General features: G+C 42.3%; 1 protein-coding gene across 4 annotated transcripts in view; it reads left to right on the plus strand.

The window, feature by feature from the left end:
* The window catches only part of LOC148010996 (ubiquitin carboxyl-terminal hydrolase 9-like), a 38669-nt gene extending 21745 nt beyond the window's left edge, over window positions 1–16924 (plus strand). For all 4 annotated transcript variants that reach the window (XM_087671624.1, XM_087671625.1, XM_087671626.1 and 1 more), the window contains 10 exons: window positions 10505–10564; window positions 11367–11462; window positions 12123–12518; window positions 12641–12781; window positions 12904–13074; window positions 13162–13419; window positions 13521–13669; window positions 14078–14698; window positions 14801–15065; window positions 15229–16924. In XM_087671624.1, coding sequence (XP_087527750.1) covers window positions 10505–10564; window positions 11367–11462; window positions 12123–12518; window positions 12641–12781; window positions 12904–13074; window positions 13162–13419; window positions 13521–13669; window positions 14078–14698; window positions 14801–15065; window positions 15229–15393 — 2322 coding nt within the window. In that variant the 3' untranslated portion in view covers window positions 15394–16924. The remainder of the gene's footprint in view (window positions 1–10504; window positions 10565–11366; window positions 11463–12122; window positions 12519–12640; window positions 12782–12903; window positions 13075–13161; window positions 13420–13520; window positions 13670–14077; window positions 14699–14800; window positions 15066–15228) is intronic.
* The last annotated feature ends 662 nt before the right edge of the window (window positions 16925–17586 follow it).

A 17586-nucleotide genomic window follows, 5' to 3' on the forward strand; every position in this document is an offset into this window, starting at 1 on the left:
AGGTGAAATATCACTTCATTAGAGATGTACTTGACAAGAAGAGCATTGAGCTTGTTAAAGTGCGTACAGATAATAATCTTGCAGACCTTTTGACGAAGGGCCTTCCAACAGAGCGGTTTACTCATTGCCGACAGATGATGGGAGTTGGATAGATATATGTATTTCAAGTTTGTAGATATCTAGACTTAGCTGATTCTTTTCTCCTCTTAAGACACATTGCCTTTAGGTGGGAGGTTGTTGGGAATAAAGACCCTCGTGCCTTTAAATGTACTCGGGTGTGAACATATCCTTAGCACTTGTACTTACATATATATATCTATCTAAAAACCTAAAGTAGTACACTCGTCATTGTACCTAAAATCGTGCACACTCTGCTTTGCTCTCTCTCACTCTCTATCTCTCCATGCGTAATGAATACCTATTGTCTCGATCTTCGTGTCTCCGCCACTATAGATGTTATCACCTATGTTTGATTGGTTTTCTCTTGCCCCTAGCTGTCTTAGAAGGTTCTCCAATGGGTGTAAATTAGACTAGCAACATCTCCTTCCTCTCTCATGCTTGGAGACTGAATGCACTAAAATGCCTCTCTCCAACCTCTAAGGACGGTTTTTCAGCCTTGCATGGGTATTTTTGACAAGCAACAACCTTTGCAAATAGTTTTTCTAGCATTATCAATAATTAAATATTAATTTTTAATATTTAAGTATTGAAAATTAATCTAGTAATTATTTCAGTGCCCAAAAAAAATTTTAATTGGGCAATAATTGACTTGGCTAGGCAACTTCCATTCCGGAGTATCTATGCACCATCTTTGACTATGAGATTGGTGTTAGATACCAAAGCCACTTCTCTAGTGTCACCAACTGACAATTATGGCCAAATGAATAACCTAGGCCAAAAATTGGCACCAGATACTACCAAGTATCTGTGCGACATAACTTATAGCAACTTTTGCCTTTGACATCCCATGATTTCTTGGAGTCCCAGACTCGTAAATTTACTCTAATTCTAGTTACACCTGTAAAGAAAATACCCTAACACATAAGCATAAACAGAAACCATACGACAAAGCACAGACTGATAAAAGAACACAGTTAGGGTTAGGGTTAGGGTAACTTAGAGACAATGAACACAGTTAATAAATAAAATGATATGACTACTAATAATATGATGCTCATGCAACAAACACACTATGCAGTGAATGAATACTGAATCTTGAACTCCTGTATCTCAAGGATCAAGGCAGGGGTAATGAGTAGGAGAGTGTGTGGTACTTCGAATGGATCCCGAATCGCAGCAAGGTAGCCTCTAGATGTCGAACACTAGCAAACGCAGCAGTGAGAAGTTGGATCTGATGCACACAGCAGTGAGGAGAGAGAAAGACTAAAAACGCAGGCAAGACAGCCTACAAGAGAGAAAGACTAAAAACGCAGGCAAAGCAGCCTGCAGGAGAGAGAAAAACTGTAGCGACTGCAACAGGAGAGAAAATTGTCAGGGTGGCAGCTGGGGCTTGCAAACGTAGCAGTTTGTTGATGTGCAGGCTGTATGACAGCAGTGCAGATGATCAACAGTCAGTTGCCAGGCAAAAACAGCAGCAATCAGCATGTGGAGGGCTTGAAACAGGCGCCAGACTTTAGGGAACATTGATGGACAACAAGGGCTGAGATGTCTTCTGCGAAGGGGGTGTGGGCAGCAAGATGATAACACCTGAAACCTGCAAAAACGAGATTAGGGGGAAGAGTGGAGGGTTGGTTGCCAATTTATAGAAAATTAGGGTTCTAGATCCTCTTCCACTTAACTCTCTCGATCCGCTCCCCGTTTTAGGGTTTTGGCTAAAATAAGCATGTTTTGGGGCTGTTTAAGTAGTTAAGAGTAATTCTTAGCACAACACCCCCTCTCAGGCCCAAAATAGGGCGAGAAAAGTAGGCTAGCTTAAATTTTGATTTACCCCAAGGCGTTCCATCCCAAAGCAGCTAGGGCATCGGACAAAGGGTGCACGTCGGCTGCCCAGTGGCCTACCAAGACTATAGAGGCAATGATTATCTTACCAAGGGAGCCCAAGTGATCACCCCAGGGAGGCCAGGGCATTGGAGCAAGGGTGCTTGACGGCTGCCCAAGGGCTTACCAAGTCCTACAAAGGCCCATAGAGGCCAGGGCATTGGAGAAAGGGTGCTCGACGCCTGCCCAAGGGCTTACCAAGTCCTACAAAGGCAGATGGAATCAATGGATTTTTTTTTGTTGAAATGTTTTGAAATACATAAGTAATATAGGGGCAGCAGCTGATTAAGTGACAGATAGGAAAAGGTAAAGAGAGTTTTAAGCCCAAGTCAAGCACAAAACTAGCAAAACAGCAGCAATCAGCGTGTGGAGGGCTGGAAACAGGCGCTAGACTGTAGGGAACAGTGATGGATAGCAAGGGCTGAGATGTCTTCCGCGAACGGGGTGTGGGCAGCAAGCTGATAACACCTGAAACCTGCAAAAACGAGATTAGGGAGAAGAGTGGAGGGTTGGCTGCCAATTTATAGAAAATTAGGGTTCTAGATTCTCTTCCACTTAACTCTCGATCCACTCCTCGTTTTAGGGTTTTGGCTAAAATAAGCCTAAAATAAGCATGTTTTGGGGCTTTTAAGTAGCTAAGAGTAATTCTTAGCACAACACTCCCTCTTAGACCCAAAATAGGGCGAGAAAAGTAGGCTAGCCTAAATTTTGATTTACCCCAAGGCGTTCCACCCCAAATCAGCCAAGGCATTGGACAAAGGGTGCACGTCGGTTGCCTAGTGGCCTACCAAGACTATAGAGGCGATGATTATCTTACCAAGGGAGCCCAAGTGATCACCCCAGGGAGGCCAGGGCATTGGAGCAAGGGTGCTCGACGGCTGCCCAAGGGCTTACCAAGTCCTACAAAGGCAGATGGAATCAATGGATTTTTTTTTTGTTGAAATGTTTTGAAAATACATAAGTAATATAGGGGCAACAGCTGATTAAGTGACAGATAGGAAAAGATTAAGAGAGTTTTAAGCCCAAGTCAAGCATAAAACTAGCAGACCAATCCCTCGCACTGACTAGGATAAGTGCCTAAGGATGAGAAAAAGTGTGTGTATGTGCCAATCATGTGGTGAATATGTGGAAAGGCAAAAAAGAGGATGGTGGGCTTAGCAAGACAAGCAAGACAAGCAAGCAAGCAAGGGTAGGGAAATTGCCGTTAGGAGAACTGCCATGTATTATGCTACGAATATGGTGGATCCTAGAATCGACAACTCCAAAAGACCGAAAAGGGATAAATGCGTACAAATCCATGTTTACATGAATAGAATGCCAATGCATGGGGTAATGCAAAGGGAGATGCAAGATGTCATGCTCATACAATATGCCATGCAACAGTGCCACTGAGACAGTGCCCTTGCAGGGGAATTGTTCACTTGTCCAAGTGCCCTTTTACAATCAGGTCATCCTTATAGTGTCGATGAAGTTACAAATGCCAATAATACAATATAAAAGAATAAGTGAATGTAATGTCTAAAAACTGTAAGCATCATCATTGTCAGGATTAAGAATAGAAACCACCCTCTCTCAAACTGGAAGGGAAAGCAAGAGGGAAGCACCCTCTCCCCGTGAAGCTGAAGTAGGGGAGTGTGTACCCAAGCCGATCCTGGGTAGCAGGTACTGAAGAACCGGCCGGTTGACCGCTTTGGTCAAGATATCTGCAAAATTATCTGATGAAGGCACAAACTCTAGGCGAATAGTGCGTAGCTCAACTTGCTCTCTAGAAAAGTGGAAGTGGACTCCCACATGCCGTGTCGGCGGTGTGATGATCGGATTGCCCGCAAGGGCAATGGCACTCTGGTTGTCGCAATAGACAACTGTGGGAGAGTCACATGGAAAATGAAGCGCCGCTAGTAAACTCCTCAGATAGATGGCCTCGGTGGTACCATCGAAGAGAGCCTAGTACTTAGCCTCGGCCATGGAAGTCGCCACCGTCTCTTGCTTACGATTGGCCAAGAAATGGGAGCCGTGCCCAAGGTAAAGAGGTAGCCACCATGGGAACGTCGGGTGTTAGGATCTCCTGCCCAATTAGAAGCAGTGTACCCCTGCAAACACAAATCAGAACCATATGTCAAGCCATAAGAAAAAATACACCGCAAATAACGTAATACATGAAGACATGCAATCCAATGTGACATCCTAGGTGTTGTGAAATACCGACTAAGTATGTTAACTGAGTAAGCTAAATCTGGCCTAGTATAAATTAACCAAAGAAGTTTTCCTACAACAGAACGATAGGTGTGTGTGTATCGAAGGTCTATCCTAGGGTATCCTTCAATAAGTGGACAATAGGATCAAGAGGCGTGGCCACTGGCCGTGTCTGATCCGAAGTGGTAAGCTTATCTATCTTGTCATCAGGTGTGTGTGTATACACACGACACCCGAAGACTTTGAAATGGGAAATAATAGGCCGAGAGCCAAAAAATGCCTCATACGGGGTTCTCTGAGGAAGAGCCGCAGTCGGGCATCGGTTGAGGATGTACACCAAAGTGTTAATAGCCTCGACCCAAAGGCGCTCAGGAAGCTCTGCTGCGAACAGCATGGAGCATGCCATTTCTATGACTGTGCGGTTCCTACGCTCTTCAACTCCATTCTGAGAGGGGGAGTTGGTAGAGGTGAGTTGGCGAGAAATGCCATGCTTCTGTAGAAACTCGAAAAACTCATGGGAGATAAAGTCACCATGGCTATCATTTCTCATGCACCCGACACGACGACTAGTCTGGTTATGAACCAACAGAACCCAAGCATAAATATATGTGAAAGCATCTGACTTATGCTTGAGGAAGTACACCCACATGTATCGAGAATGAACATCCACTATCAAAATGAAGTAGAGTGTGCCACTCAAAGCGGCAGTGGATGTCGGCCCACAAACATCAACGTGAATCAATCTAAGAGACTCCTCAGCTCTATGTGTAGACTGTTGAGAAAATGGGGTACGGTGCTGCTTCCCGACTGATAAGCTTTACAGACATCTCGAGCTAGCTTCAGGGATGGAAGGCCCTTAATCAACTCACAGCGTGACAACTCATAAAGTGAGTCATAACCAAGATGCCCTAAGCGAAAATGCCAAACACGCGCATTGTGTGTAGGCTTCCGAGATGTGGCTAAGGCTTGGAAGCTATGGAATACGAAGCCCTCGGCAGTCGGCTCGGTGAGAAAATGAGTCATGTGGTATAGGCCATTAGGTTGTGCCTCAGCGCGAGCTATCACTAAATGAGTCTGAGAGTCAAGGACCTTGACTATGGTCACTGTAAAGAAAACTGCTCGCCGCAACCAACAAAGTTGCTAAACAGATAACAAGTTCACCCCGAGCTGAGGGACATGATATACATTGTCCGGCGAAGCCAGATCCGGACCCTTGCCAGTGGCAAAACTGATGCAACCTTGAGCTTGAATCTTAATCGAGGAGTTGTTTCCTACACGGACCCGCACGGCTGCAGGGGCTTGGGTATGGAAAATGTCCTCTACAGGAGTCATGTGATGTGTAGCTCTACTGTCCACAATCCAAACTGGAGCTGTGACGAGTGGGCATTTGTAGTAACCTCGTCAGGAGGCAACTCACAGAGGTGAACGAGGCTCGCATTGGATATCTTTACGGAGGGGATGTGGGCCTCTGCAGACCAGTTAGACAAGCCCTCTGGAGTTGAGAACGTTGTCGATTGAGATGGTTGTGCGGTGGCAGTGTGAGTTTGACCTTTAAACTACCCCTTGCCATCACCTTGCCTCCCCTGCTGGGGGTTTCCGACTGAGGGGCGGAGGTTTTGGTGCCGTGCCTCGTATCTTTGATCGACACTCATTGTCAAAATGGCCAGCCTTTTGACAATGTTGACAATATCTATTCTTTTTAGGTACATTCTGCCACCCTGGTTTAAGTTGTGAATGGGAGCTTCCTTGAGAATCCCCAGATTGATTTAGCTTTTGAGTTTGAGTTTGATTTTGAGTGGAGGTTTGGTTTGGTTTGCCCTTCCCTTGTTGCCCTTTCTGAGAATGAGCAAGAAGAGCCCCCTCTGAAGAGGAATTCATATGAAACTGATCGAACAATCATGCGTAATGCAACAACTGACACTCAAATTCATAGAATGTAGGCATGGTAGGCTTTGAAACTATTCCTTCCACAAATTTGAAGTATTTCTTGGGGAGTTTATTTAAGAACAATGTGACCTGATGGTCAGAGGACTTGGGAGTCCCCGTAGTGGAGAATTCAGCGAGGAGACGCTGATACTCAGCCAACTTGACTTTCAAGTCACCCAGTGAGTGATTTTGAAAAACTGAAGCTCATGATTAAGATTAATACGACGGGTCCTATCTCGAGTTGCATAGCGGTCAGTCAAGTGTGCCCATCGCTCTGACGCTAAGTCAAAATGCTGAAGCTGAGAATGAAACTCAGGGAATAAGACCTGCATCAGCTCGACAATAGCGGAGGCATTCCTAGCCTTCAATGAGCGGACGACCTCGTATGGAACAAATGCGGGATCGGGTCGGGGTTCCAACCCCCTGCACAAGATCCCATAGGTTCTGTGAGTCAAGGACATGTCTCATCAAATTCAACCAAGTAGTAAAGTTTGACCCGATAAAATGAGTCTTGTCATTAAATGCATTCTTGACAGAAGATGAGCTAGAACCATGAGGTGTTGGGTAGGTGGTGTAAGATGATAGTGGGAAAGATGATGGAGGTGGGTGTGTTTGATAAGAGAAAGAGGGAGGGCGAAGAGGTGGGTAGGTAGAAGGAGGTTGTGAGTATCCAATGAGTGCCAATTGATACGGAGGCACTGGACAATGAATGTTTTCATAAAGTGCCAGTGTAGGATGAGACATTGGGATACGGTAGTCTTGTCGAGGTTGGGACACAACAGGATGACCAGAAGGTCCACTAGGCAATGCCATGAAGGCAAACTGTGGAGGCAACTGATCCACACTCGGGAGACACTGAGTGGGATACCCAGGCTGCAATGATCCCGAACGTGTGTATGAGGTAGGTGGAACACCACCCGGCTGAGGGAAGGATGAGGTCCTAAAGGATGTGCCTATGCTTCCATAACCCCCCCGGCGTAATGTGCGGTGCGACATGAGGTGTTTGAAATGAAAAATGTAATGGTGTATATGGAAGTAGTGAAGCAGCGGAAGAATGTGGTGGGATGGGTGGGTTTTGAAAGTGAGGTGTATGAGGTGCAGATTCTTTTTGTTCATTTTTATCATTTAAAAACTAAAAATGAAACTGCGAAGATGATGATGCACCATGTAATGAAGTGAAAGGAACACCAAATTTATTCTGATTATGTGAAGTATATGGAAAAGAAGGGTAGAAAAAGAGGTACCTGACTTTTTCTTATAATCCCCGCGACGCATGTTAATATACAAGAATTGGTTCTCAAGATGACCTTTTCCGTAGTCAACAGACTGGACTTTTTCTTCCACATGATCTCTACCAGTATATTGCTAAACAAAAGAGGTAAAAGAAGAAGGCACAAAAGACGAATCAAAAGTACCTTGCACCGGAGAAGACGGAAGAGTCTGAAAAAATGGAAAATACTCCGGATCTTGCTCTCCAAGAGGGGGGCCCATCCCTGATGGAGGGCTCGACGGCCATGCAACATCATCAGACTTACGCGCAACATCTGAAGAGTGAAAATCATACATACCCTCATTCAGAAGCTTTTCTTGAAGGGCAATCCTTCGGTCGAGTTCCTCAATCTTCTTTCGTCGATAGGCTATGATCAGTTTATATTCTTTAGAGGTCAGCTTGCCTATCTTTTCTTCCATGTACTTAGATGTATTTTCCACCATGTTGGAACTTTGTGGAGCAAGCTGATCGGCCCACTCTCGTTCAGTTCTCGGCATAGGCTGTTCTAGAGACAGAATCGGTGTTGATGTGTTCGAAGTCATTTAAACCTACTGTTGTTCTTGCTTCTTGCGAAGAGCTCTCAGATCAAAGGCCTAGGTTTCTTAGAGAGTACCAGGCTCTGATACCATGTAAAGAAAATACCTTAACACAAAAGCATAAGCAAAAACCGTACGACAAAGCACAGACTGATAAAAGAACACAGTTAGGGTTAGGGTTAGGGTAACTCAGAGACAATGAACACAGTTAATAAATAAAATGATATGACTACTAATAATACGATGCTCATGTAGCAAACACACTATGCAATGAATGAATATTGAACCTCAAACTCCTGTATCTCAAGGATCAGGGCAGGGGTAATGAGCAGGAGAGTTTGTCGTACTCTGAACGGATCCCAAATCGCAACAAGGCAGCCTCCAGATGTCGAATGCCAGCAAATGCAGCAGTGAGAAGCTGGATCTGATGCAGACAGCGGTGAGGAGAGAAAGACTAAAAACGTAGGCAACAGGTGAGAGAGAGACTAAAAACGCAGGTAGGACAGCTTGCAGGAGAGAGAAACTGCAGCAACTGCAGTAGGGGAGAGAAAACTGTCAGGGCAGCAGCTGGGGCCTGCAAATGCAGCAGTTTGCTGATGTGGCAGGCTGTACGACAGCAATGTAGATGATCAGCAGCCAGTTGCCAGGCAGAAACAGCAGCAATCAGCGCGTGGAGGGCTGGAAACAGGCGCCAGACTGTAGGGAACAGTGATGGACAGCAAGGGCTGAGATATCCTCCGCGAACAGGGTGTGGGCAGCAAGCTGATAACACTTGAAACCTGCAAAAACGAGATTAGGGGGAAGAGTGGAGGGGTGGCTGCCAATTTATAGAAAATTAGGGTTCTAGATCCTCTCTCACTTAACTCTCTCGATTTGCTTCCCGTTTTAGGGTTTTGGCTAAAATAAGCATGTTTTGGGGCTGTTTAAGTGGCTAAGAGCAATTCTTAGCACAACAATACCTCACATGCACAACATTTACTTTAACTGTGTGATTAAAAATTAATCCATATGTTAAGTAAGGTTTCAAAGATACTTGTCCTCATGACATATATTGTAGTGGAATTTAGCTGCCCTGTATATCTGTAATGGAACTTGATATTCTAATTAAATTCTACTACCCCAAGTGGAATGTTCATGACATATCTGTAATGGAACTTATTATCTTTTCCTTTTTCATTTATGTGCCTTCGTGGCATTAATACCCCAAGTGGAATGTAATGAGCTATCTAATTTGTCCTATAGGTCAATTTTGGCCTCCAAAGGCTGTTAATAGATCCTTTTTTCTTTTGTTCTTTCTCCTTCTAGGGTCAAGTTCTGCACCTTCTACTAGATAGATCCTCATGGAGTTATATTCTCATTGGGGCAACCCATGTTCCTTTCCCTGCATTTATAGTTCTGTGAGGGGTTTTGTCCTCATCCACCCTTTGTCCATTTCAATTTCGATTTTTCTTCTCTGCACGTTTGGATTCTTGTTCCACTTTCCAAAATGTACATGAGAGGGTACATGAAGAGTATGTCTACCTTCAATTTGGATACATCCATATTTTGGGTTGGGTGCCTTTCAGGAGGACCATTTTATGTCTGCCCATTGTGAAAAAGAGGACAAGTAGAAATGGCATCTTGTGTCTATTTTGCAGTAGGAAAAGCTACATGTGCAAGTGAAAGGCTGTGTCCATCTTATGGTTCATGCAGTGAATCTATGTCATGCAAGATAAAGAAAGGATAACTTCTGACTTGGAAAGCACAATTCCTTGGCGCTTAAAGGGTCTCCAGCCACCTTTGATTTTTGTTGGTATTTAAAATATCATTAGCTAAAAGCGTTGATGCTGACTTTTCAGTCACATGAATAGATGTTGGTGGATTGAATATTCCAACCACCTGGGAATATCCAAGCAATGCAAGAGCACAGGGATAGGTGGGTATCAGCTGGTTGACCTTGTTTATTTGGCTACAGAGGGTGGTGGATTGCTTTGGCTACACCTTGTCAGTGCCAAATTCTACAAGATAGGGGTATCTCTGGTAGGGACAGCGTGCTCTTGCCCTAACATTTTGTGATCAGGATTTCTCATTTGTAGGTCAACTGTCAGTGAGGAAGGGTGCTTCAGCAATTCTAGTCCTCTTCTTTTTGGAATCTTCTTCTAATCTTTTAACAAACAGGCTCCCCACCGAATCACTGATTGCTCAAACATCGCCTTTCAACTCTGTAAATCGTTTTCATAAGTTGTGTTCAAATCCTCAAGGAAACGACACTTTCTGGAATGGGATCAACACTTGTATTGAGATTCACAAAGCTTGGGTTTTCCATCTTAACATTCCCTTGTAGAAATTCATGTTAGCTTTGCAATATTGAAAACCATATTCTAAGCAGTGAAGTGACTATAAGCAGCTGTAATACAAATTAAGCTTAGAAACCAGTGTATGGCAACTAATTTCTATTGTTCCATCACAGAGTGCTCGTTTATGTTTACAACATCAAATCCTCCTTAAGGAGGTCCACATCCATTACAATTAGCTAAAAATGCCTCTTGTGAAAGTTACTGCTATCACCTAGTGGTTGAATTGCTGGTTTGGTTTGTTGCAGGATACTGTAGGAGAACTCTATCAAAAAGCTCGTGAACTGTTGAATTTGAGATCTGAAACAGTAAGTTGATTACCTTCAATGGCAGTTTAGATATCAATGAGGTTAGATCTTAATCCAGTGATGTTTTTAGTTAGACACTAAATCTAGAAGCAGGACCAAGTTCATGGTGATATGGATGTACTTGGCTCATACTTGCCTTTGTTGAACATGTAAGCTTGTGGATTGCAAAATTCTCATGTCTCTCAAATTTGCTCAATTCCTCATAATCTTTAGAGATGCCATTCTGGAGCTTGTGGATGACTACAGCTGCTTCTGTCTGGTGAAGATTGAGGTGTTGGGACAGGTTGCTGAGGTGCCCTTGGCCAGGCAGGGGCATAATCATTATTCATCCACTGCCTATGGTGTTTGAAGCTCGTGCTTATGACTCAGAACTTGGTTAAAACTGATCTCCGACTGTAGATGAGAGCATATACCTCATCATTTGTTCACCATACCAGCACCTAGCTGCTCTAGCTACGGTGCCAGATGGCCATCTGGCTGTGGATTGTTGTGTGCATGTGAAGATGGAAGCTGCATGTGTGATATATTTATGGTTTGTGACTTGGGTTTCCCCCCTTTTTTTTTCCTGAGCATGGGTTAGGAAGGAGATGGGCAAGTTTGGTAGAGAGCAAAGGTCATGAGTAGAGAGGAAGTAGTTGTGGAGAGTTGCAACTTACAATGTCGCTGCCTGGCATTTCCAGTCATTGACAAGTGTATGGTATTATTGTGCAATAAATGAGCCAGAATTGCATGCCAACTTTCGTGATTTTGGAATAAAACCTTTTCATTTTATATTGCTGATAAATCAGGATGGTTATTGCAGATCCGAATATGGGATTATTTTGGAAAGATAAAACATAGCCTCATGAATGATCCCAAACAAACTCTCGAAGATGCTGATATTCAGATGGATCATGAGGTAATTTCGTTTGTTGAAGCTCATGTTTTTGACAGTTTGTTAACTGAAGCTAGACATACAATCCTTGTGAGAAGTACATTGCAGCTGCTTTTCTACAGTTGCCTTTCTTTGGAACAGTTCATATTACTTGCTCTGTGTTATCTAGATGCTGAGAAGGTCTTCTGAGATTCTTTATATCATTCATGACAGCTATTTTAGGTCTGCATTGCGGACAATCTCATAAGCTGCAAAGCTGAGATGGGCTTTGCTGTTTGCACAAAATGTTAGAAACATCTGTTGGTTCTATACACGTAGGATTAATTGTCTAGAGCTTTGTTTTGTCTTCTTGTAGAAATCCTTATCTTTTGGTGGTAGTTCCAAAAGCATCTATGGAATTCGACATGAATGTGGCTGAACTATATGGTGACTTACATATAATGGCAGTTATTTGGATCCAGTCCTGCTTCCACAAAATTTGAAGAACTTTTAGCATGAGAACATTCTTTACCTTCTTTTTAGTGTTACATTAAGTCTTGCCTACTATTGTCAAAACACTATTGTACATAAGCTTAGACTGCTATCACAGTGTTTTACATCTTCTGTTTTCTTCTACATTCTGACATATCCTCTGTAGCATTTTGTGGATGATGTATGATTTGTGTTCCCATTTTTTGGATTCAGGTTCTTTTAGAAATACAGGTGGATGGCAGCTGGCCAGATGATAATCAGAGTTGTACCCTTGATAATGGTTCTGCTGGAAAGGAGTTAGCTTTAGTGGCAGTTGAACCTTCTAGATCAAGTTTTTCAATTGCAGGTGGGCCAACAGGAAGCAGAAACGTTGGAAGAAGCTCAAGCCCAGATGGATTTTACTCTCATCCATTTAATAGTGCATATGATGATCAAGATGGTGGGGTTGGCAGATCAGGGCCTCTAGGCTTAACTGGTCTTCAAAACCTTGGAAACACTTGCTTTATGAATAGTGCTTTGCAGTGCTTGGTTCACACACCACAACTAGTGGATTTCTTTTTGCAAGATTACAGTCAGGAAATCAATCGTCAAAACCCTTTGGGCATGGAGGTAACATAAGAAGACATTTGCCCCACCTTTTGTTCTAACTTTTTTCTTATATCAATCCTTGTCCCTTTACTTGTCTTTGTGATTGCAATTATGATGATTGTATTTCAAAACCTCTATTCTAGGGAGAGCTAGCAATAGCGTTTGGTGAACTGCTGCGAAAATTATGGGCTCCTGGGAGACAGCCTGTTGCACCAAGAGCTTTTAAAGCAAAGCTGGCACGCTTTGCTCCTCAATTCAGTGGTTACAACCAACACGATTCTCAGGTATGTGGATGTGACTATTTATTACTAAAAATGTTGTTTCTTCTATAGATTATTGGTTTGATCATCAAGCAAGATGGTGAACTTAGTCTTGACCATATTGTTCCTGTACTTCAACATTACAGGAACTCCTGGCTTTTCTTCTAGATGGTCTACATGAGGATCTCAATAGGGTGAAGTTAAAGCCATATATTGAGTCAAAAGATACAGACGGTCGCCCAGATGAGGTAGTTGCTCATGAGAATTGGGAAAATCACAAAGCACGTAATGACTCCATCATTGTGGACATCTGCCAGGTTGACCTTTTCACAAATTCTTCACATAATGAGTCTTGAAGGATGTAAAATTTGGAAGCCTGAGTTGTTAATGCTTTTTTTTTCCAGGGTCAATATAAGTCTACTCTTGTATGCCCAGTTTGTAATAAAGTCTCAGTTACTTTTGATCCCTTTATGTATCTGTCACTGCCATTGCCATCCACTACTTTTCGAACTCTAACTGTAACAGTATTCACTGGTGATGGAAGTGCTCCTCCTATGCCATATACTGTTACTGTACCCAAGCAAGGCAGGTGCAGAGATCTTGTCATAGCCATTGGAAAGGCATGCAGTTTGCGTGATGATGAACGGCTCATGTTAAAAGAGGTAACCTCAATGATTGTCAAGTGTTTTTCTGTTTCTAATGCATCATGCACTTCCTGTCTGATGTTCAGAAAGTCTGAGTTCTATTTGTTGTTGCAATCTAGCTCTACAGTCATCGCCAGTTCCGGATTCTGGAGGAATATACTGATTGGCTAAGTTCAGTTCGTGATGATGGCCTTATAACAGCACATAGGCTTCCAAAAAGTTCTGAAAGAGCTCCATTATTAGTATTTATGAACCGGCGTCCAGAGAGGTAAGTGCCCTAAGAAAATTCTGTGAATTATGTGACTATGGGGGGATTTTCCATCAAGTCCAAATTCTTCTACTTAACAGGATTAAGTGCCGTAAGAAAATTCTGTGAATTATGTGACTATGGGGGGGATTTTCCATCAAGTCCAAATTCTTCTAGTTAACAGGATTAAGGATTCAAGTGTCCTTAGATTTCCAGTAGCATTTTCAAAAAATGACTTGAGCAAAAAGGTTCATGTATGTATAAGAATACTGATGACCTAGGAACATGAATTTAAGTAAATATCTTGGTTAATATGCAAGTGGTAGATAGCACGGATGTAAGGACTTCAGGCAGGTCAACTTAATTTTCAAGTGTAATAAAAAAATATTTTATGTATAGGTGCAGAATTTGAACCTTACTTTTCTACAGGGATGCTTCCCTGCTACAGAAATCCACAAGGAATTTTGGCTCCCCTTTGATTACCTACTTGCCAGAGGAGAGTTTGCACACAGGAGCAGATTTATTAAATATTTTTAAGAAACTCTTACGTCCTATGATGAACTCTCAGTATTTAACACCATTAGTTGTTGCTGAGAATGGGTGTAAGCAGAATGGGACTGACAATCACACAGATGAAGATACAGATATGCTTGAGAATGACCTGCCTGCCTCAAGTATTGAGGGTCCAATGAGTGAAGATGCATCTGATATCATGATTGGGGCATCAGAATGCAATGGGTTCAAACAAGATATTGAGTTGTTTCAGTTTTGGCTTACGGAAGAAAGATATACGGGGAAGGATTCACCCATTGAATTGGACAAGCCTCTTCCGGCAGGTTTTTTCAGCACTGCCCGGATGAATAGGATATATGTTGCTGTGGATTGGTCTGAAAAGGCCTTAGAGCAATATAACGTAAGTTGTTTGGAAATCATGCCAGAGGTTTCCAGGTCATCTTTTTCAATCAAGAAGCCACGGCAAGAGGCTCTCTCTCTCTACAGCTGTTTAGAAGCATTCCTAAAGGAAGAGCCTTTGGGGCCAGATGACATGTGGTAGGTATAAATGATGATGCAGTTCATTTATCGTTCATCTTTTGAATTGCATTCTTGAAATGTACAAAATGTGAGTTATTCTCATCTTGATGGGTGTCACAGGTACTGTCCTTGCTGTAAGGAGCATCGGCAGGCCAGTAAGAAACTGGATCTGTGGAGGCTTCCAGATATTCTTGTTGTGCACCTGAAAAGGTTCTCATACAGCAGGTACTTGAAGAACAAGCTTGAGACATTTGTAAATTTCCCCGTTCATGATCTGGATTTGACAAAGTACATCCCACGGAGGGATGGTACAATTTATGAGCTTTATGCTATTAGCAATCACTATGGGAGCATGGGTGGAGGCCATTACACTGCTTATGTTAAGGTATCTTTTACCCTTAGCCTTTCATATGGGAATGGTCTAGTTCAAGTTTTAATTGACCTTAATACATGATCTGAGCTGTCTTGTATGTTTCCTGGTTTTAATAAAACTTTCTTCTACATGATTTGACTGAATGATTGCTGCTGCTATGGTGTTGGCTATGCAGCTCCTTGATGATAAACGATGGTACAACTTTGATGACAGTCACGTCTCACCTGTTGGTGAAGATGACATAAAGACTGCTGCAGCTTATGTTCTATTTTACCGCAGAGTTCGGAAAGAAAATGGTGTCTACAGTAATGGTGCTTCAAGTCATGGAGCTTTGAACTGACAAATATGGGAGTTCTGCTCTTGTTCAGGAGCATGTGGGCCATGGCATACACTACTGCTTTCACTCATGAGGTTCATTGTGGCCTTCACAATTGGATGCTGCATGAGCATGAGAGTCTATTCACACTCTAGTTGACGAAAGTCGTTGCAGTTTAAAACGACAATACCTAGTAGTTAGGCTTCCCTTTAGGCTGCTTGTGAATTCACAGTAGGCCTCACTGGCCAGTCAATACAATTTGGCAGCAGTAACAAAGAACAGCAATGCTCAATGCTTGAAACAAGGGTCGCTTCTGAAGTCACGCATGAAGATTTTCGTTGACACGACGGGCTGGACATATTAGGATTCCTTCGATGGGGATCTGTACATGGACTTGGCAAGCTTATATGGTGCCTATTTTTTTTTGCATATATGCTTGCAAGTGAGTTTGTACTTACGTGACTAGTAATTGCACTGGAAAGGTAAATTCTTTATTATGTGGGGGCAGGCTGATGTGATCAGATATCACAATTTTTTCATTACGCTCCAGATCAGTGTCCTTTTTCAGAAGATTACTGGAGTCATTCTGAATGGTGATTTTTGAATGTATCCAAATTCTCTTGCAGCTTTGGTTAAGAAGCATGGATGTTTGGCAGGAGGTTTGAAGGGTCTTTCCATTCCCAAGAGGACTCCAAGAGGGAGCCAGAATAGGAAAGTTGGGTACGACAAATGCAAATAAAACTTCTTGTATGCTAATCAGGTAATACAATCTACTTGGGATCAAGGCTTAGTCCGAAAATTGTGTCAGCTTTCTGAAGTGGATGCACACTGAACAGTGTTGATTTCTTGAAAATTCTCTCTTGCTTTGTCGTATCATAGTGGATTACCCAGCGAACATAATCTTCAAAACAATCGAGGGAAAAATATTGTTGCTTAGAAACTGGGAATTGACTGCAGCTCTTTGATTATCATAGCCTTCCATAATGATAATGTGCTTTTATGAGTAATTTCAAGAAGCTGTTGCTTTTTGAAGAAGTCGAGTTCTTGGATTGAATGAAGGATTGAGTCTTCATGGTTCAATTGTTGTGATAATGATTTTAGTTCTTGTTATGAATGAGACAATCATGGACTACAAAGGAACGAGAGGGAAATGCACTTGCCAATGCGTATATTAATGTTGTTTAGAAACTGGAACTGACTGCAGCTCTTTGTGTATCATAGCCTTACATAATGATAAGGTGTTCTTATGAGCCATTTCAAGAAGCTGTTGCTCTTTGAAGAAGTTGAGAGTTCTTGGATTGAGTCTTCATGGTTCAATTGTTGTGATAATGATTTTAGTTCTTGTTATTGTGGACTACAAAGGAGCGAGAGGGACAGGCACTTGCTAATGCATGGATTACTGTGTTGATGAAGCCTTCTTGTTAAGGCTGAAAATGGATGTGCAGCCATGGGTTGATGTAAAATGCCTAGCCAACGAACAGCTTAACATTGACACATGCCTTGTGTGTGTGTGTGTGTGTGTATGATGCTCAGGGAAATATAGTTGATTGTTTGATTTCTAGGGTCTTCCCTTGGTATATTTTTATTCACCCACACGAAGGTCATATTCACAATGGCCATCAAATATAACAATTGAAATAAGCCAAATATATCATGAAATTAAGTAAGACAAACTCGGTTAGATGCCCCTAACAAGAATTAATTCATCTTCTGTAATGTCTTTTCTCTCTCTTTGATCATATTCATTCATTAGTAACAAATGGGAAATCTGAAAAATCATTAACTCATGGGGGTGATTTGATTTATTTTATGATGGTGAGATCTCATTTGGTATACAAAGTTAAAGAACCAGCCAATGTTTGAGCTTTACACATTGCTTCTCTTCATAATGGGGGTTTTACCACTTTGAGGATCATGGATCATTGGTGGCACCTTATGAAAGTGAGGTATTGAGTATATCTAATAAGAAGAAGAATGCATTGTAGCCATTGGAAACATACTTCTAATTGGACATGTAAACAAGATGAGCCCTTCTATGTGAATGTATTAATTCCACTTTTCCCATAAGAAGGTAACAAAGATTTGAACTTTGGAATATATGGTTTGGTGGTTACCATCCCACTTAATTGAGATGTGCAATATATAGTTTGGCAATTTGCATTCTAATCGAGATGCAGTTGTTGCCCCTTGGAGAAAAGGATTAAAAAGCAACATCTA

This window comes from Lygodium microphyllum, chromosome 29 (genome assembly GCF_053477565.2).
Source record: "Lygodium microphyllum isolate KBCC chromosome 29, Lygodium_microphyllum_v1.1.10, whole genome shotgun sequence".
In the NCBI taxonomy this organism is placed as follows: domain Eukaryota; kingdom Viridiplantae; phylum Streptophyta; class Polypodiopsida; order Schizaeales; family Lygodiaceae; genus Lygodium; species Lygodium microphyllum.